General features: G+C 52.9%; 1 protein-coding gene and 1 long non-coding RNA gene across 2 annotated transcripts; one reads left to right on the top strand and one right to left on the bottom strand.

Moving 5' to 3' along the window:
* Nucleotides 1–4,318: 4,318 nt before the first annotated feature.
* Nucleotides 4,319–9,627, bottom strand: PCK1 (phosphoenolpyruvate carboxykinase 1). The gene is made up of 10 exons (XM_045981572.1): nucleotides 9,483–9,627; nucleotides 9,055–9,319; nucleotides 8,366–8,547; nucleotides 7,767–7,970; nucleotides 7,449–7,636; nucleotides 6,884–7,046; nucleotides 6,209–6,433; nucleotides 5,986–6,117; nucleotides 5,513–5,608; nucleotides 4,319–5,312 (listed from the first exon to the last, which is right to left on the bottom strand). Exons 2-10 carry the CDS (start codon nucleotides 9,276–9,278, stop codon nucleotides 4,858–4,860), a joined length of 1,869 nt encoding a protein of 622 aa, XP_045837528.1. The 5' UTR covers nucleotides 9,279–9,319; nucleotides 9,483–9,627; the 3' UTR covers nucleotides 4,319–4,857.
* A 6,108-nt stretch (nucleotides 9,628–15,735) lies between these two features.
* On the top strand, nucleotides 15,736–19,077 carry LOC123926991. The gene is made up of 3 exons (XR_006815344.1): nucleotides 15,736–15,902; nucleotides 16,322–16,367; nucleotides 18,963–19,077. It is a non-coding gene; the product is annotated as an uncharacterized LOC123926991 (long non-coding RNA).
* The last annotated feature ends 1,081 nt before the right edge of the window (nucleotides 19,078–20,158 follow it).

Below are 20,158 nucleotides of genomic sequence, written 5' to 3'. Positions count from 1 at the left end.
TCCTGTGGATTTGCCCATTCTGGACATTTACCACGAAGGGAATTACAAACGGACCTGTCTTTCGTGGCGTGTTTCTTTCCCTCGGCGTCATGTTGATGTGGTTACTTTAGGAAGGAATGCCTGTTTTTTAATTAATGGCTGGGATGCAATGTTTTCTTCGAAAACAAACTTCTTTCGATCTACTCATTTTTTTCCAACTAAGGGAATGGATCGTTTGCTCAAGACATCAGTTATCCGTGGGAGGTGGGCTGTTCACTAAAACTCTCAGATCCTGTCCAAGGGCCTGGGGAGTACTTTGGCTATTGGTTCTCTGATTTGGGGAACTTTTTCTCCCCCTCCCCTCTCCCAGAGCCCCCAAGCCCCTTCCTCCATTCTCCCTGACTGTTCTCAAAACCCTCACTGCACGAAGGAAGTTGCAGGGGGGGATGTTGCAGACCAAGTCTTTGCAAGCAAATGTTTAGTCCCGTCTATTCAACAAACTCAGAGGGACAGCTGTGGTCTCAGCTTCTCTCCAGTCATTTTGTCCAGAAGCAGCATCTACAACGAGTTTAATTATGCAATTAAAGTCATTTTCCTGGGCTGAACAAATATTTACAGCATATTTTGCTGCAAATTGCTTCGCCTGGAGAAAGGTTCTGCCGAGCGGGCTGGCACGGCTGACGCGCATTCACACATTTACAGAGCCCATTCCCCGGGGGGCCGCATGGCGCCGAGCAGGTGGTAGACAGGCAAGCCCCCGGAGCAAGCGTCAGTGCTGAAACGGTGACAGGTGTCAGCAAAGCGAATGTGCTCTTGGCCCCGCCACGGTGCTACGTGGACCAATGACGTCCATTGTTCTTCTGCGGCAGTCCTAAATCCCAGCTCTGCGACATCAGAGAAACCTCTGGGCTCTGTCCCACTGCTGGGGGGTGCGGGGGTGCAGAGAGCAGAGAGAACATCGTGCGTGGAGCAGCTCTGTAAAAATCAGAAACACATCCATCGCGCTGTGGTCCCGGGAGGTGGTCCTTGACAGGAACCCGTGTGCAGAACCTCTCCCAAGGGCACCCCTGCCCCGTTCAGTTTCCTGTCCAAGCAGGGGCAGGAAAACTCAAGGTGAAACTTCAAAAAAGCAAAAAAAAATGTCACTTTATTTTACTCCTTCTGGACTTTTCTCCATCTCAAATTGCCATTTCCCCCCAAGAAGGAAACTTCATTATAGTTCACTGGGGTGAGGTCAGCTGACCCAAGGTCTTCTCGGCCTGGGGAGACCCTCCCCCTGCCCAGCTCCCCGGTCTGAGGCAAAGGTCTGTGTAGGGGCTCGTGCAGTATGAAGGGTTGCGCCGGGAGAGGACAGATGCCACCGGTGGGGACCATGACTGCCAGAGATAATCCAGACCCAGGTTTGGGAGCCCCTCGGCTATTTGAGGAATTCTGGGGGGGTCCCATCATCCCAGGATAGATGAGAAGGGGACAGTTAGGGAGACTTTGGGATGATTTCAACTTCTCCCCCCCCAGCACGACCAAGTTGAATGTCAGCCCTGGAGGGAGTGGAGGCTGGTCTTGTGCCCACTTTGGCCTGGGTGGCTGCTGCTTGGGTCCGCGTGTGCCCCACCCCTAGCCTGCCCTCAGAGACCCTGTGTTCCTCCCGGGGACAGCCCTCCAGAGCCACCCAGGAGCCCAGGGCTGGTCACAGTGGGCCACGAGGGGCTGTGAGGGACCGCGAGCCCCCCGTCCCCGGTGTTGCCTGAGCTCAGCCCATAGTAGAGACTAAGAGCAGAGGGCCAGGCCCCTTGCTCACATGACCCCACGATTATGGTGTCCATTTTACAGTTGGGAAAATGAGGCTTGGGGTTTCGTGCAATCACTGGGGAGTACGCTAAGAAGGGGAACGGTGGTGAGTCATGCCCAGACCCTCCGGACCCCAGAGTCCATGCTGAGCTCGGCTGTTTTGTTTTATCCTCATCAGACTCCAACAGGGATGTTAGTGCCCTATGACACAGATAAATGCCACTTTAGGTGATACTGCTGGCCAGAGGTTGAGCTGGGATGTGTCCAAGGTCACCGGTGTTTACTGCCCCCCAGGAGAGGCAGGAGGGCAGGGGCAGGTGGGGGGAAGCAGGCCCTTTGCCATAGAACACGGAACCTGGTGCCCTATTTACTGTGATTGTTAACTGTGACAGCAAAGGTCACGGTCGGGTGCCCTCTGCAGGGGAGCCGGTCAAGGGAGCCTCCAGGGCCCACGCCTGGTGGTCTAAAAGCTCTGGAAGGCACTCAGAGGGGCACGTGGGCAGCCGGGGACTCTGGGTGAGGGTGGACTGAGGAGAGTGGGCAGGAAGAGTATGAACCCGTAAGTCCCAAAGGTGCCCCTGGCTGGCCCAGCCCCGCTCATCTGCCCCTCTGCCCCAAGTGAGCTTCGAGGCGAGTGTTTTAGTATTTGCTGTGTACTTGCTGTGTTCTGGGCTTTAACCCGGACTCCAGCTCCGGGAACCAATGGGGCCTGGGGGGGGCAGCACCCACGCTGGGTTCCAGTGGAAGGGATCAGCCCCAGTTGGTCTGGGCTCGTGCGTGCTGGGGGCGGGCAGACCCGGCACCCACAGCCCCCAAACCAACTTGGCCTTGTCTACCTTTCTGCCTCACAGGGTCTGGAGCGCAACACGGAGACATGGGCAAACAAGGGCATCTCGTCCTGATTATTGTAGTCCAAGGTCCCAGCACAGAAACCGGGGCTGCATGTGAATGGGACACAGTTGGCACCATTTGGGGAAAGTGAGTCAGGAGCCAAAGGCGGGGATGGAGCCCTTGTGGTCCCCTGGACACTTCCGTTCTGTGTAAGGCACTTCCTCTGGGCTGCATCCCAGACTCCCAAGGCCTGGTGGCAACAGGGTCATGGGCCAGGGTGCTGGGCAGGTGGGTAACACTGCATGGGGGTGGGACAGCTTCCCGAATGGCCAGCTTTGCCACGGGGATGAGAAGCCTGCTGAGGGCCTAGAACAGGACTCGGGGGCCTTGGGCAGACAGCTCAACCATGGAGCCCAAACTCCACCGGGAAACCTCCAACGGGGATCCAGGAAACTGCCTCGGAGGCCAGCAGGGGCAGAGAAACAGAAGCCCGGTGCCCGGGGTGCCAGCCCTCTCCAGCCTGGGGTGGACGCTCCCCTGCTTTGCCCCCCCCCACCCCGAGACGTTCAGTTTCTGAGTCAGAGCACACGCCAAGCAAGTGTTCTGTGCGGAAAGAAAAAAACAGGTTTGAAAGCCCTCAATTTAAATTAATACAGCAGATAACGTTTAATTCCATTAAATGGGTTTTCCCCATCAGTGGTTTTGGCATCAGAACATGACGCTTTCTTGGGAGAGCTGGGTCAGCGCTCAGCCCTTTAAAGGGAAAGAAAGCTCGGATTGCCATTTCCCAGCTCCAACGGATGCTCCGGGCCTCAGTTTCCCCATCTCTAAGATTGAGGTGATCTCGGCTTCACCTTCCACGCAGAGCAAGGTACCAAGGAGCCCGGGGAATGAGCGAGGTTGCAGGCGGTGGAAGCGAGGAAAGCCGAGATGCCGGGGCGCGGCGATGAAGGGGAGAACACGGAGCTCGCTGCAGGCGTGGGGGGTCACGCGGCTCTCACCACCCGTGCCCAGACGGGGAGACAGCAAGTGGAGGACACTGTGTTTATCTGCAGAATGTGCCAAACCAGCTTCGGGTTCATTTGCACTGATCACCCAATAAACACTGTGAGCCCAGGGACCAGGTGAGGGCTTGAGGCCAAACCATGCCACCTGCTTCTCTCAGGGTAGCCCACTGTTGGCACACTGCTCGGTATACAGAAGGCACTCAATGAATGCTTGTACCCTGAACTCCACTTGTCTTTCTCTCTTCCCCTCCCTTGTGGATGACAGTTAAGAAAAGCATTGGTCGAAAACCGTTTATGGACAAAAGCCCATAAAATTGGCCTCCATTTCCTCCATGTGGGGTGCAGAGCCCCCAGGCCCATACTTTTGTCAAAAAGCACATTTTAAATTCTCCCACTCAGTGATGCAAGACCTACCATTTCATGACACTAACTAGTGGCTTCTAGACTCTAACCAGTGGTTAATTCAGAAAACCCAACCATGGTGCCATGGTACCCCCTGGTGACATTCTCTCTGCTCCCACCTCCCATGGGTCTCCTCTCTGATCCTCCATCCCCCCCCCACTCCCTTCTTGGGGATGATCCTGGTGTCTCCTCCTCCTCTGGACAGGGTTCCAACCACACAATGTTTCATCAGCGTTCCTTGTTTCCCGGGGGCTCAGGTAAGAAAAACCAAGCAAACAAATCCATCTTTTCTACAAAATTTATTTTTTAAATTTTTCCAAGAAGAGTTAGGGGGGAAAATTGGAATCACATCCAGGTAAGTAACAAGGGTATATAAAAATAATTTAAACATACATATCAATAATAAAGCAACCTTTTTTTCTTTTTTTCTTTCTAGCAACAACTGGTAGAGAATCTTGCCCAAGATTTTTCTAAAGGTATTATGTACATCTCAGATAACAAGAAATACAGACACACCTGGACACAGACACATACACTCACACACCCGTATATACAACTCAAATACGTTACCGGTGCATTCCAGCTCACTGAGAGCCACAGTGATAAGAACAGTGAAGCCTAACTGCCTAGCGTCCTCAGGGTTGAAGAGTGGATTTAGAGACCTGCTGAGATTTCCCTCCCTGATCTCACAGTTACTAGCCCGTACTTTACAGTCTTACTGGAAAACGAATCTGCTCATTACAGTAGGGTAGGTGGTGTGGGTCTGGGACACCCCCGCTTGTTCTTGCTCCCGGCACCCCCTCCTGGACTGGAAAGGGGGCGATTTCACAGGCGAAGCCCTCAGGTCTGATTACATCTGGCTGACCCTCTGCCTCAGGGCCAGGATCTCTCTCTCGATGTCAGCGGGGAGGTCGGCGTTAACCTGCTCTTCCAGGTACTGCTGGACGTCTTCCAGCTCCTTCTCCCAGAACTCCTTGGAGATGTGGAAGAGCTCCTCCGTGTTGATGTCCCCCAGGCCTGTCAGGTTCAGGGCCCCCTCCTCAGGGATGAAACCAATGGGCGTGAGCTTGGCGCCCGCTTCCCCACTGATGCGGTTGAACATCCACTCCAGCACCCTGGAGTTCTCTCCAAAACCCGGCCAGAGGAATCTGCCATCCTTGTCTTTCCGGAACCAGTTGACGTGGAAGATCTTGGGCAGCTTGGCTCCCGGGCGCTGGGCCATGCTGAGCCAGTGGGCCAGGTATCTGCCGAAGTTGTAGCCGAAGAATGGCCGCATGGCAAAGGGGTCGTGCATGATGACCTTGCCTGTTAACAGAAAGGGGGGTGATGCCAGTCAACGTTCTCATAGGACAATGTCTGCACCATTTACCGGTGACATAATATTGTTGACATTATTGTTGACATCAGCTCATGCAGTTCTGTCTCGCACTAAGCTACAGACAGGCAGAGGCAGAGACAGAGCACACCGGTCACTCTCTGTGGTTGTGATTTCCCCTCTGCTTTACCTTTGTGTTCGGCAGCCGCTGTGGCCTCTGATCGCATGGCCGCCCCCACGAAAACTCCGTGTTGCCAGCTGACAGCTTCATACACCAGCGGGACACCTGCAGTGGAAGAAAAGAAATGTCCCTTAAACGCTCTGACACAGAACCTTTGGCTGGCGGTGGCATCTCTCCGGCTGGAAAGACACAGCCGAATGATGTCTACCTGAGCTGACTTTGGCCCCCCTCAAAGCGAAAGGGCACAAAACCGCTGTCAGCCTCACGCCACTGAGGCCACGCAACAGAAAGTTAAACTGGATGGAGCTCCCTTAGGTCAAGGATCCAGAAAGGCTCTCGGTGCCTTGCCAATTATCCTGGCTTTTTGGAACCTGGAGATCTCTAGCACCCTCTGACACGGTCATGAGAAAGGAGAGATTCCACAGATGTCCCCTGGGAGCCAACAGACCCACGTTCCCAGGCTGAACGAAGGAGAGCCTCACCGGCAGGTCGGCGACCCCCAAAGATGATGCCCTCGATGGGCACCCCTTCTGGAGACTCCCAGGCAGGGTCGATGATGGGGCACTGGCTGGCTGGGGTGCAGAATCGCGAGTTGGGATGGGCACAAGGTTCTCCTACAATAGCAAGAGAGGAGAGGCTTTAGTATCTGGTCCAAACAAGTAGTGTTTGTAAGCTAGAGCCCCGGGGCCTCGAGGCAGGGCTCACCATCCTGAGGCGTCCACTCCTTGTTCTTCCACGATGTGATCCTGATGCCTGGGGCCAGCGGCTGGTCGATACCTTCCCAGTAAATGTCCCCATCGCTGGTCTCAGCCACATTGGTGAAGATGGTGTTCTTCTGGATGGTCTTGATGGCGTTGGGGTTGGTCTTCACAGAGGTTCCGGGAGCCACACCAAAAAAGCCATTTTCTGGATTGATAGCCCTTAAGTTACCTGCAAAGTTTTAAACCAGAGAAGTAGGAAGTGCGTGCTGAAGAAAGCCCAACATACATTCTCAGCTCTGGCCAGGCTCATTTTTGCACCAAATTCTCAAGTCTTTACTTCTTTCCTCTGCCTCATTCCTGGAAGAGATTTCTCTTTTCTCATCCAAGCATTATTTCCCACTTTGACACTTTTACAACCCTTTCTTCCTCGTCCCTTTTCCACCAGTACTATTTTAACAAATTTATTGTGTCAACAAGCAACAACATATGGTTTGATTTCAATCCAGATTCTATATTAAATTAAAGAATGCTTACAGAATACATATTCCTAAGGCTTTGCAAGATGTAGAAATAACTTAAAAGATCCAAACACGATTTGGGAGGATCTGGCACGCTTTAAAAGCCGAAAGTTCGCTTAGCTCCAATGACTACCGTCAGCCGTTGGGCCTGAAAGAGTCACCTTGTTGGTCAAATTTCATCCAGGCGATGTCATCACCCACACACTCTATTTTCCACCCGGGGAGGCTGGGGTTCATCATGGCCAGGTTGGTCTTCCCGCAGGCACTGGGAAAGGCCGCTGCAAAGTACTTCTTCTGGCCCTTGGGGTTGGTGATGCCCAGGATCTGTTGGCGACAAGATTCCTCCTTAATCTGTTCCTTCGTGTCCCCCCCCCCCCGGTGGTCAGTGCTCAGTCTAGGAGAATGCTCAGAAGCCCCCCAAAAAAGAGATTCCCAAGATCTATGTCTTCAGGTATCAAAATGAACACCTGAAATAACAAACTAAAGGAGTTACTGGTCCCATTGCACTGCAAGTCTCCGAGAGAGGCATGAAGCATCATCGGAGGCATGAACCATCATCGGAGGCATGAACCATCATCGGTGGAATTTCTAAGTCTGTCCTCCTGGGGGCGAGTTTGGTCTCCCCCATGGGAGATGCATTTCTGTATACACTTGGACCTCCGTGCGCCCCCCCCAACCCCATGCCCAAGACCCCACCATGCACCTGCAGAACTTGCTACGTCTTACCAGCATGTGCTCCGCAAGCCAACCCTCTTCCTTCGCCAGCCGGCTGGCCATCCTGAGGGCAAAGCACTTCTTCCCAAGGAGCGAGTTCCCGCCGTACCCGCTCCCGAAGGAGATGATTTCCCTGCGGTCAGGCAGGTGCGCAATGAGCGTCAGCTCCGGGTTACACGGCCAATTGTTCACCAACGGCTCTGCACAGGAGGACACATCCCGGGTGAGCGTGTCACACCCCCACCCAGGGATTCCCCAGGGCAAAGGTCCAGGGTTGAAGGTTCAGTGTATTTGTTGTTTGCACTTTCGTTTCTGAAATAATATGCTTACTTTTTAAAGGCAAAGGGCATCCCACCGAATGGAGGCACTTGACGAATTCGCCGTCCCCCAGGGCTTCCAGGACAGCCGTGCCCATCCGTGTCATGATACGCATGCTGGTTACCACGTAGGGCGAATCCGTCAGCTCGACGCCAATCTTCGACAGCGGTGAGCCCAGGGGCCCCATGCTGAATGGGATGACGTACATGGTGCGACCTGCAGGGGCCAGTCCGTGCGAACCAGTGAGAAATGATCCCGCAGTCACAGAGCAGGAGAGCCTGGTCTCAGGGTCCCCGCTGTCGCATCACACTCTTGCTACCAGCAACCCGCGCCCCCCCAACCCCACTAATTTTGAAAACTCCACTGGAAATCGAACAGAATGCCAAAATGAAAGCATTTTCCTAAACATGCAACCAGGTTCTGCCAAGCTCTCCTGAATCCCAGAAAGGAGCCAGACATTTTCAATACGCTGCGAGTTTCATACATGAATTTAAAGCTATCTGAGGCCACAGGAGTGTTCAGGGCTATCCTAATTGCATGAGGAAGACATAATAAGAGGTTTGCCTTTGCTTTTCCTGAATTTTTCCCAGTCAAACAAACATCTCACTCACCTTTCATGCACCCTGGAAATCGGGCTTTGAACGCTTTCTCAAAGTCCTCCTCCGACATCCAGCGACCTAGTTGGCTGGGGCCAGTTTTGGGGATGGGCACAGTATCTCTTTGCTCTTGGGTAATGATGACTGTCTTGCTTTCAATTCTGGCCACATCCCTGGGGTCGGTGAGAGCCAACCAGCTGCAGATATACAACACACACAGGTTAGGAATGGAAAGGAAGTGCCGCCATCTTGCATTGGATCTGTGCCCGGGATTCAGCCAAGCGTCCTGTTGGAATGGGTCAGTCCCCTTCTTTACTGTGCTTTCTTCCCACACCTAGCAGAGGCCGGGCACACTGATGATGTCCCATAACTGTGGACAACTGCACCAGCTGGGGCGCTGTCAAGGAGACAGTTACTGGACTAGGCTCTTGTCTTCTAGGACAGAGCAGGTCTGACCGTCACTTCTATCAGGGACTCCGTTTGCAAGGACTGTGCGTCTGCACCATCTCACTGCAGACTTGAGCTGCTCCACAACGGTTGTCCCATCAAAGGCTATATGGTTCCGCCCCTTCACTAAGTTTTTCTAGAGTTGACAACCTACCCCACCCATCCCCTGCTGGGTGGAGGCCCATCTCCGGCAGGTGCAGACCCGCGGTGGCAGGCAGGGTGTGTAGCTGGGGGCTGGGGGCTGGGGGCCGGCTTACCAGTTGTTGAGTTTCCGCAGCTTCCGGATCATGCCCTCTCCTTCCATCTGGTCCAGCAGCTGCTGGTTCTCCTCCTCAGAGCCATCACAGATGTGGATGTGGTCGGGCTGACACAGCCTGACGCTGCTCTCCACGAAAGCTCTCACCGCCTGGGGCAGGCTGTCAAGGGTGCCCTGGATGACTTTGGCTGAGACGTTGAGGCCGTTTTGGAGCTGAGGAGGCATCTCCGCGGGGTTGTGCTTAGGGCCACGGGTGCCAAGATTCCCTGAAAGAGAAAACACAGCCTTCTTGACCAAAAGAACACACACCCTCAAGGAAACGCAACGTACTTCTTTGGGCAGCATCTCACCAGACAGCCAGAGCTCTGAGGACAGAAGGAAATGAGTCCACGTTATCTCCAGAAACGGCAGTTAAAAATCTCGACCTACCTTTCTTCTTCTCCGATGATCCCGATCGGAGATCTGAGAGGGTCTTTCGAGGTTCTTCCCGTTGGTGAACCCGAGTTCCCAAGGGGAAGGCCGCGTTTGCCGGCTGGGGGCAGAAGCTCCTGGCCTTAAATCCCCTCGAGGAGAAAGGCCCCACCCCGCGGCTACACCCAGGGAGGCTCGTCTCTGACGTCAGGGGCCGGACTTTGGATCGAGGCCACAGTCGGTCGAGCTTCTGGACGGGCTCACCACAATAAGCCCCAGGGAGATAATCATTGAACAGATAGTTGTTAATGAGTGCTGGGAGGCCTTTGTCCCCAGACCAGCCACAGCAAGTTCTTACACAACTTGCGATTGACCAAACTTTGACCCAGTTGACTGCTGATGTAAAACGCTCCGTCCTCCCACTGACAGGCGGGCTGGATCCCACAAGGCTGACGGGTGGCCCTCCTGGACCCCAGGGGTTGTTGGCAGCACGTTTTGTGTCCCGCTGGCTGCTGGGTGGCAGAACACCACTGTGGTGAGGTGTCACCATGCAAAGCGTATGGAAAGCAGGTCCCCAAGTGTAGGTGACTACATGGCTCATTGGCAAAAGTCAGACTTCGCTGGGGGCTAATAACCTTACTGAATGTCCCCCGTGGGCCCCCCCACCCCAAAAATAAACTCTGCGAGGGCAGGAATCTCTGCCTATTTTGCTAATTCTTGTATGTAGAGTTCCCAGCATAAGAGTAAGCATAGAATGAGTGAATGCCAAGCATCGTTCTGAGCCAGAACCTATGAACAGACAAGGAAACTGAGGCACAGGAAGGCCAAGTGGCTACTCCCAGCTCCTGGTTGTAGGGCAATAGAGGGAAGATTGGGACATAAGCCCGCGGGGCTCTGGATCACCCCACCCTACTGTCCCTTGTGAGGTACCATTTCCTTTTCTGGAATTTTCTACATATCCTCTAAGCAGTTTCTGGCCTGGATGCAGGTACCCGCTGAGATGACCGCACACTTCTCACTGCCTCCCCAAGTCTGACTGTCTGGGGAGCGAAGGGGGCTTGGCGGTTCCAAGGAATTACACTGGCGCAATGAGACCTTTATGCCGGCTGTAAAAAATTCACGTTGCAAGCGATGAGAACTCCAGTCCAATTTAATGAGCTCTGGAGCTGCTCGCTGGCATTTCGAGAGCACTGGGTAAGAAGTCAGGAGCACAGGGCCAAGCCCCCGTCTCTGCAGGCAACCCAACAGTGCAGTCAGTGGGCACCCTGTCCCTCGGAGGGGGTGAGGAGGGACTTGCCTGCCTCCACCACACTACTGCAGAGATAATTCTGTGACTGTGTCTTTAAGGAGCTGTAGAAATACAAGTTTCTGGGAATGGCAATCTCAGACCAGGAGTATCTAAGGGACTACCCAGTAAGGTGTGGCTCCCACTGCAGCGGTGGGTGTACACATGTCCCCATTTCCCACCAGAGTTATCAACCCATTGCCACGTCTCGTTTACTCCGATTCTCATTCAACCAAACGAATCTCTTAGGGTAAACAGCATATGAGAGGTTTACATTTAGTTCAAAATTATTCCCCATTTAGGTCACTGGAATTCATTCTTAGTGGTGCTGCCAACCATATCAATTTGTGTCGTGTCTAAATTCAACCACGACGTAAGGCCCAGTTGCCGAGGGGCACGTTCTCAGCGTCTGACACCAGTGAAATTAGCCATTCAAATGCACGGCCATAAACATGCAACGCACGCATGCAGGCCCGCGCCGTCCTTCTCACCAAATGGGTAGAGATTCCCATTTTGCAGATAAAACTGTGATAGGTTTCGTTCCCTCGAAGAGCACACAGATTGGAAACAAAAATGAGGAACCCGAACTTATTTGTCGTTCTAAATGCTACCCGTAAATTCTAGGTGTTTATGTTCGGCGTCTTCCTGGAGAGAACCAGCCAGCTCATTTAAAATGCAGGAGAAGCGGACCACCACCGCCCCTGGCCAATTGCTTAATTACCACCCTGACCTCGGGGAAGGCTGGCAGGATTCCCTTGCAACTGTCCCTCATCAAAATAACGTGAAAAGGCAAACACTGGGTTGCAGATTCACCTGAAAGTACGGAATTTGTTAGAGGAGAGTGATGCAGACGGAGCGGAGGGCGTTGAGGACACAGGGCAGAAGTCTGGACAAAGTTCACTCAGCCCTCTGTTGTCGAGGCTGCAGGGAAGGGTCCCTGTCCCAGAGGGAACTATGCAAATTGTGATGGTCTCCGGGTGTGAGCTGCATTTGTCATTTCTGGAGCAAATGCCATGGGGACCCCCTAATTTTTTCAACGGTGGCTGAAAGTGCAGGACTGCTCCTCTTTTGAGCAACGTGCAAAAAGTGGAACCAGACACAACTGCTTTTGTTGGAAGAAGGAGAAGGAAGCAATAGATACTGGAAAAAAAAAAATAGTTTCAAACCCAAGTTAACGTCTTCACTTCTGCTTGTGAGTTTCCGCACACCCTTGTCGCTGCTGAAGCCGCAGGCTGGCTGCCCTCAGGGTCCGAGGAGGGCGCGAACAGGACTCTGGAAAGCCTGTGCAGAGTGGGGCGGCCGAGGAGGCAGCATGGAAACCCAACGGCAGTCTAGAGCTGCCAAGACTCAAATGGTGTGAGCAGGTGAGGATCGGGGTGGGGAACGGCTGCCTTCCAGGTAAACCATGGAAAGGAAGCCATGAACTCAGGCGGGGTCTCACAAAGGATGCTGAGGACAGTTTGACTGAGACACAGATTGGTGGTTTTTTTCATTAACTGAGAGCCAAAAATAAAAGGCAACAACAACAACAACAAAAAAAAAAAACCCAGAAATACTCAAGACCATCAACACCATGTGTGGACGGACTGCAGAGCTAAGAGATGGCTTCCACAGTGTGCGCTGAGAGATCTGGGGGGATTCCACTGAGCCACCCCAGAGCACAGTGGGGGAGGCCCCGTGAGACGTGGTCGGAGCCTTCTCACACACAGCATTCCTGACATCATCTGTGGTGTGCATCAGGCTTCCATATTGGATCTTTGTTTGAACAAGAAATTCCACAGCCAAAACACACTGGAAATCCACCAATCACAAGCCGTTCCTTCCATGGGGAAGTGAGACAGCTGAGACCCAGATGATGCAAATAGAGCATTTTCCCAAGCTGAGGCTCTGAACTGCAAGACCATGACCTCGGGTCTCCACGCCACCACCGATCGGGATGACCGCAAAAATGCCCCTCGGTTCAGGAATCTGAACTCACAGGAAAGCAGGACCCTTTCTTGGTAAAGACGGAAAGGGACAGTTTTCCAGAGGGTGATAAGCTAGCAGTATCACTCATGCGTCTTGCACTAGAGCCAAAGTTATACGCGCAAGTCAATGCTGGTCTCCGATGCCAGGATGCCTCTCCATGGGCATGGACTGGCCCAACCGCGGGAGTTTCCAAACAGCAAGTAAACATGTTCAGCTGGGCAACCGTCTGCCATGGAACCATTTGCCAGGGCAATCCCAGGTGTGTTTGTTAGGGACAAATATTTACACGTTCTCCACGTATGGGGCAATCCTGATGTCTTTGCTGTCTGAAGGGTACTTTTACAGTTGAATGAGTTGAGTTTCTAGTTTGGAGCCTCAGAATTATGTAATTGAAAGGGTCCTTAAAACGTCGTGTTCATCCAGCTTCACGGTTAGGGGGTCTTTTCTGGGGGTGATTAGAGTGTCTTGGAACTAGACAGAGGTGGCAGATGGTAAGTGTCCAAAATACCACCGAATTGTACACTTTCAGATGGTTGGGTTTCTGTTGTGTGCATTTTACCTCAATTAAGAAACAAAAAAGATTCTGTAGCCCAATCTTTTCTATTTTGAAGATGTGGGAACAATGAACAGGTGTAGGGAGCAGGTATGGGGGAAGGTCATCAGAAGCCCTCTCAGGAGGCAGGCAGGTATCCAACAGCCTCCACCCAGCCATCGCTCCATGACCTGAGCCTAATGGCCTCACCATGTCTTAACACCTTGATCGTGGGCTGCATGCGCCCTCACCCAGCAGAGATGACAATTTGTATCATCCGGGAATCTTCCCTCGGGAGGGTCATGGCGTTGTTCGCATGTTCTTTCCGCAGCGAGGAGATGAATGAATCTAGAGGTAAAGCATGGTGCTGGGTGCATGTGAATAAAGCATGATTTTTGCGGCAAAGATGTGCCCACAAGACGTGTTCAATGAATGTTAATAACCAGGTGTTCGAACCCTTTTAGAGGGCTGGTTATCTCCTGCTTCAATCATTAGTGACCCATGGAAATAGTGATTCCATAAAATCTTGTTTATTTTCTTTGGAGCTACCTGTCGGGTTTATGGAGAGGCATAAAGGCGCTCCGGCCATGCAGAAAGGAGGCACAGGATGGACTCCAGCGTGAGACGACACATCCATCCCATGAATGATTTCGCCCTTCAGAGAGCCGCGTCACCTCTGTGGGACCCCGACAGCTGGGACGGAGGCTGCGGCACCGCACCATGACAGGAGAGTCCCCCTCAAAGTCAGGACAGACAGATTCTAGAACTACCCGCATGCCATGCCTCCCTTTGCTTCTACCCAGCGTCGTGTGAGACAAAGACACCGTTTTGCCTACGTCACTGGGGTCGGGGGTCCTGCAGTTTGTAGCCCAGCACGTCCTCAGTGAGATAAAGATCCCACTCCCAGGCAGCCCAGAACCCAGCGGCTCCCCCGGAATCGGACCACTCTCTTCGCCGGCCCAGCATGTAGGTGGGTAAGACACGCACCAAGGCCATTTCTGGCCATAAAGTCCTGTCGGGTTGTTGCCGCTCACATTGGCCACCACGGATTCTGAGGCCCACAGTGGCTATGGTCTCCTCTCATTTCCCTCGCACCTACTTTGGGAGGCTGGTCACCCTGTGTTTCCTAAGCCTCCTATCTTGTCGGAGGCTTTGTTCGCTAAAATGGGAAGTCTACGGTCAGAGGCCAGGTGGTATAGGTACCCAACTACATTGGGTGGGAAAACACAGCTTATATGGATGAGACAAAATTAAAAACTCACATTGGCCCTAAGTGTCTACAGCCCTGCCTTAGCTCTCCCCATCAGGCTGCACGCTGTAGACAGCACAGACCCAGGTTTCGGTCCAAACCACCAACGTCCCATCATCCCCTTTGTTCCGGAGTTTCGTTTGCATAGGACTTCTAGGGTGGAGGATCCTAGCCGTGCAGCAAGGCCCCCGGGGGTCTGTGTACTCTAGTCCATTCTCCAGAATGACCCACGTAAGAGCTCATTCTAGATGACCAAAGGGACAGATGTCTCCGGATGAGTCGCTCCTCCTTGATGATCTCCATTTCCCCATTTCTAAACGGAGATGGCCCTTCTGCCTCCCAGGGCCCCGGATTTGGGGCAATACAGAGGAAGCCAGCCCCTGTCCCGAGTCCGCAGCACGCGGAGTGAGAACAGGTTCGCAGTGAAATATGGTTCCCCGCACACTCACCGAGGAAAGACAGCGGCGCGGCAAAGCGGGGCGGGGAGAAGAACTAATTGCACAGTTACCACGAAAACAATCCAACGCACTTATTTTGCTGCAAGAAAATGGATACCACTGTGCATGGCAGTTAACTCTATTGGAAATAATGATAGTCCCTCTGGGACTGAACGCCACCCTCCCCTTGTGTTCGCTGATAACTATGCAAATTCTTCCACTTGCCTGGAACGTGGCGGCTCAGAACGAAAATGCCTTTTCTGGTCCATGCTGGGAATAATTCCTGAAACTCAGTAAATCTTAACACAATCTCAGCTCCCAAGGGGGGAGGATTCATACCACGGAGACTCGATGACACAGTCCCCGGGGTGCGTGGGGGGGGGGGTCCAACCAACCCGTCTCGGCAGGGGCTGGTGGGGGGGTCTTCTAACTTAGATGTGGAACCTTAAAATCTTTCCAAGTTGAATTATATAGAAATTGAGGCCCCTCAGGACTATTTTCCTCATATCCTGGTACAGAAGCAAAGCCCATCTCACATGCAGAAAACTCCATGTTTGTCTGAATAAGGACCAGAGTCTGGTGGGAAAAGACGTCTGTCCCAGCCCCCTTCCCCAAACTCGCCTGCATTGCTTTGAAGAGATAGCCAAGTAAACCACGTGCTAAAGGGAGAAAAGCAGCTGAGCAGCTTTTGTTTTTGTGTTTTGGATATTTAAAGAAAAAGTGTGATTGTTGGAGGCATGAGAAATCCGGGAGGGGTCACGAGCCCACAGGGATGGGGACAATTCATCTTGTTAGGAAGTCGGTGTCTGAGGCAGTAGCCTGGGAAGCCGTGGGTAGGGGACCCTCCGTACCCACTGGACTCTGATTCTTTCATTTCCAATCAGTTGACTTCTGTCCCGCAGTTCTGCTGAAATCGGGCGAGATTATGCCCATTTTCTTTCCCTGGCTTGAGCAGGGAAGCTGTGAGGTAAGAAAGAGCCCTCTTTCTGAGCCCTTCTCTGCCTCGGCCAGAGCTGGCGTGGGCCAGGACTGGCAGGGTTAGGACCTGGTCACATGTTGGGGCCAGGCCTCAGCTGCCCAGCCCTGTGGGCTCACTCTGCAGGCAACACGGCCCACTGTCCGGGGCTGGAGAGGGGTGGCAGGGCCGGGCTTCCAGACGCCCACTTCCAGACAAATGAGGATCAACCTCACCGAGCAATTGATGCTACCTGGCCATTAAGGCCACCAGAAACCGGGACCGGCTCCACACTTGGATCTGCAGATAGGGTCCCGGTGTCCTGCGGGAGGTAGTGAAATGGAGCCCACGACACGCAGGCGAGGCAAATACTTGCATTCGTTTCTTGACCACGTGGCCCTAGTTAACTTATACCCTGTCTGCTTCCGCAGGTCCCTCTGTTGTTAGCGAAGAACAACACCGGACTTGCTTGCTACGGTAATTACGAGGATCGGATCTGGTAACTCAACCACGGGGTTGGCACCATTGAGCCAACGCTCATAAATGCTGGAAGGAACAAAGAGCCATATTTTACGGGGGCCAATTCTCTTATTTGCTTAACAATTGAATCCTATGGGGTGCGGGGCGTGGGAGGGAGGGGACAGGAAAACAAAGGCAGAGTCCCCGACTTCTAGGAGTCTGGGTTCTCCTTTCTTTCAGCGCCCTCCACACCTTGAGCCACGCCCGGCATGCAGTAGGTGCTCAGCTAACGTCTGCTAGATAACCCCCTCGTCCCTGTGGGGGAACAAATTCTGCACCCATGGGAGGCCCGGATGACGAAGTCCCCAGTGCACTCCGCCGGCAGGAAATGCACCCCAGGAGTGTACCCGCTCCCTGGTAAATCCCTAACCACGGAATCCGGCAGTGTCTCCTCTGGTCTCTATTTCACTTTTTCCATACGCTGTCCTGTCTGCTCGTCTTCTCTCTCATTTCCTTGAATCAGATTTATGTTATTACATGTGCGGAAGCACCGGCTCATTTTTCACTCTGAGGCTGCCGCTCCCCCCCACCCCATCAGCTCCCCCCAGCGCACAGGGCTGGGACTCATTGGAGGCCACCCCGCTATGAGGCCACCCCAGCAGGCGGGTTTCGGAGCCGCTTTGTTGACTTTTCGGAAGTCCCCGGCGCTCTCTCCTAATTGCGCCCCGGGCGGCGGGGCCGGGCGCGCCTCCCAGGAGGCAGGTGCACCCGCCGGCCTGCGCGGGGCAGGAGTCCTGAGTGAGGCCCCACGGGCTCCTGTTAGCAGAGCGCGGGAGCTCCTGGTGAAGCGCCGTAAACACTCGGGGCGGGAGTCGGTCCTGCCGGCCTTGATGAACGGCTGGCATCGTTTCCACCCGCCCGACTCCTGCACCCGCAAGCTGCTGAAAATACCCTTTCTCGCTTGCCCTTTGCTAAGTGCTGAGGCACGAACCAAAGTCCATTCCCGAGCTGGGTACCTAATTTTTATTAATAATATCTTCGCTCTATCAATCATTGTTAACTAATGGGAACATTTGAAGAAATTAATTTAAGCCTGGCGAGAGGAAGCACGGCAGCTCATTACGGGGCCCTCCCCGGTGGATTGTGCCGCACCGGCCGCGGCCGCCAGCGCGCGCGGTGACTCAGGCTGGCCCGACGTGACTTCCGCCCACAGAGGACACTTTCTCCTTCAGAGAGTCGCGGCCTCCATCCGGCAGTGCAGAAACTGCTTAATTAAGGCTCAACCTTAATCAACCTGCTAATACCGGTTTCTCCATATCCCACCCCCGCCCTTAGAAGCCGGGCGGTAGCCGAAGCCCCCGGGGACTGGGTTGCCAAGAAGGTGGGGGTTGGGCGGGGGCGGGGTGGGGGCGGAGTCTATGGGGGGGTCTCAAGAATTCACTTGACAGTGAGGTGGGCCTTTTGCAACTTGGGCTCTACCTTGTTGCCCAAGGGTAGAGAGCAAAGGAACAGAAGATAGGGATGCAGGAAAGCCTAACCTCCAGGAACCCGAGCAGGCTCTTCTGTCCCACATGTCTCCGGGTTCCCTGCCCAGAAACCCGCTTCTCCCACCCAACCTGAACACAGCCCGCTGGAAAGCCAAGGGTTTGTCTCCCCAGACCTGTAGCATCTTGGGAACAAGAGCCTGGCGGCTGCAGTACCCCCTAAAGAATCCTGTTTGATGTGGGCTACAAAGGCGGAAGACAAAGATTCCGTTTCTTTACTATCTACAGCCCATTGACAAGTCCTTGAAAAAGGCAGAGTGACCTTCCCCAGGGACTCAACTGCCTCACTGTGGATACTTCGCTAAGGGCAAAAGGCAATCTTAGCCCAACCCCCAGGATCCTGTAAGTCTACTTTAACATATAAAAATTCCTTTGGAAACTTCCTTTATCTCTATCCCCCTAAGCTGGCAATCACCACCCCTCACCGCCCCCCATCAAGCATGTGGCCCACCGATAGACATCTGAAGGGTCTCAGGACTGAGTTTTTACCAAACAATAATAAATGACCTTTCCTAACAATAACCAGCCCCTTCAGGATGCTGGAGACCTTGTTTCCAAAATACCTGGGAGGCTTACACTATCCCTAACCCCCTCCCCACTCGTAAGTATGCAGTGGGCCCCTCCTCACGACCCCGGTGCAGCTCTTTCCGCCCATGGGTCCTGTCCCCGCACTTTAATAAAACCACCTTTTTGCACCAAAGACATCTCAAGAATTTGTTCTTAGCCGTCGGCTTCGAACCCTAACGTCTTTTCAACATCGATGTTTATTTCTATGTCACGAACTACAACCTCAGGATGAAAGTTCCAAGAGCTCCAGAAGCATTCTGAGCATTGAGCATTTTTTTCAGAAAAAAACCGTGATGTGCCGGGCGCCAGTGAGATTGGATTTTCAGTGAGCCGCCCTGTGGTTGTAAATGAAAAATTCAGGCGCTTTGGGTCAAAACACATTTTTAAAATATGCGGGTTTGGTGATTTATATCAAGTCTTTCTGTGTTTAGACATTCCTGCATACGTTTTGGAATGTGTGAAACCTATTCAGCAGTCCTGAGGCTTTGTTGTTTTCTTTCAGGTGAAAAATCCCAGATGTCCTTCACGTTCAAACAAGTCTTCACAGTTCCCGTCTGCCGTCTGCCGGAAGACAGCAATGAGATCGGTGCCTTCAGTAGGTGACCACCTACGAGGTAGCTCATGTGAATTATTTTTATTTATTTATTTTTTAAATTTTTTTTTTTAAGATTTTATTTATTAATTTTGACAGACAGAGAGAGATCACAAGTAGGCAGAGAGGCAGGCAGAGAGAGTGAGAGGGAAGCAGGCTCCCTTCAGTGCAGAGAGCCCGACGTGGGACTCGATCCCAGGACCCTGAGATCATGACCTGAGCCGAAGGCAGCGGCTTAACCCACTGAGCCCCCCAGGCGCCCGCTCATGTGAATTATTAATGATAAATTCTTCGGGGCGGGGGAAGAAACTTCTTGGACTTTCTTTGCTGTACTTTTAACAATTGACTGAACCGCCCATCAGATGTCTTCTCTCGAGCTGTCACATTATTTAAATGAGGACACGGCTGACATTTTCAGAGGAGCGAGCTCAGTGTGTACCGAAAAGGGAAGGGGCTCTCTACTTTGATGGGCACCTCGTAGGCTTTTCAAAATAAAGGTTTTGAGTGCTTTAATTGTGTAGCGACTTGCCATAGTTCAGCACAGAGTTAAAAGATTCTCAGATACTTTGAAGAACAGTGAAGAAGTTTTGTGCTTCGCTACAAACAGGAGAACACTCATTAAGTGACATTTGATGGAAGGTAACGGCTGCTCAAAATAAACTTAGAAATGCTTCGCTCCTCATTGTTCTGTGCATATCTCATTATTCCAGGTAGTGTCATGTCAAAAAAAAAAAAAAAAAAAGTTGCCTGTGACATGTGTTGTTCCTCCAAAAAAGAAAGTCCAAGGCCAGAGGTGAAACCTACCAGGGCGAGGGAGGCGCGGACATCCTTCCCGAGAGCACAGAGATGTCGTGACCTCTGGCGGCAGGCATTTTCACAAAAAGCCCACTTACTTGTGGCAGGCGTGCCCACCACTGGTCGCGATGTAGCTCTGGCTGTGCCTGGGACGCACGCCTATCGCTACGTATCTGAGCGCAATCCGCAAGGCCAGCAGCTGGGCTAACTGATTTGACCCGAGAGAGGGGCGTGGGAAGGCAGTAGAACAACTACAAGAATCCTGACTATCTCAGTCCATTGTCCTAGTGCCCTGTTCCAGTGTCTAACCC

This window comes from Meles meles, chromosome 16 (assembly GCF_922984935.1).
Source record: "Meles meles chromosome 16, mMelMel3.1 paternal haplotype, whole genome shotgun sequence".
Lineage (NCBI taxonomy): Eukaryota > Metazoa > Chordata > Mammalia > Carnivora > Mustelidae > Meles > Meles meles.
This window is presented reverse-complemented; position numbering and strand designations above follow the sequence as displayed.

Coding starts and splice junctions, on each gene's coding strand:
- PCK1 (XM_045981572.1), bottom strand. CDS start 9,278: ATGCCTCCTCAGCTCCAAAACGGCCTCAACGTCTCAGCCAAAGTCATC. Junction 8,548..9,054: donor CTGCGGAAACTCAACAACTG/GTAAGCCGGCCC, acceptor GTATATCTGCAG/CTGGTTGGCTCTCACCGACC. Junction 7,047..7,448: donor GGCTTGCGGAGCACATGCTG/GTAAGACGTAGC, acceptor TGTCGCCAACAG/ATCCTGGGCATCACCAACCC.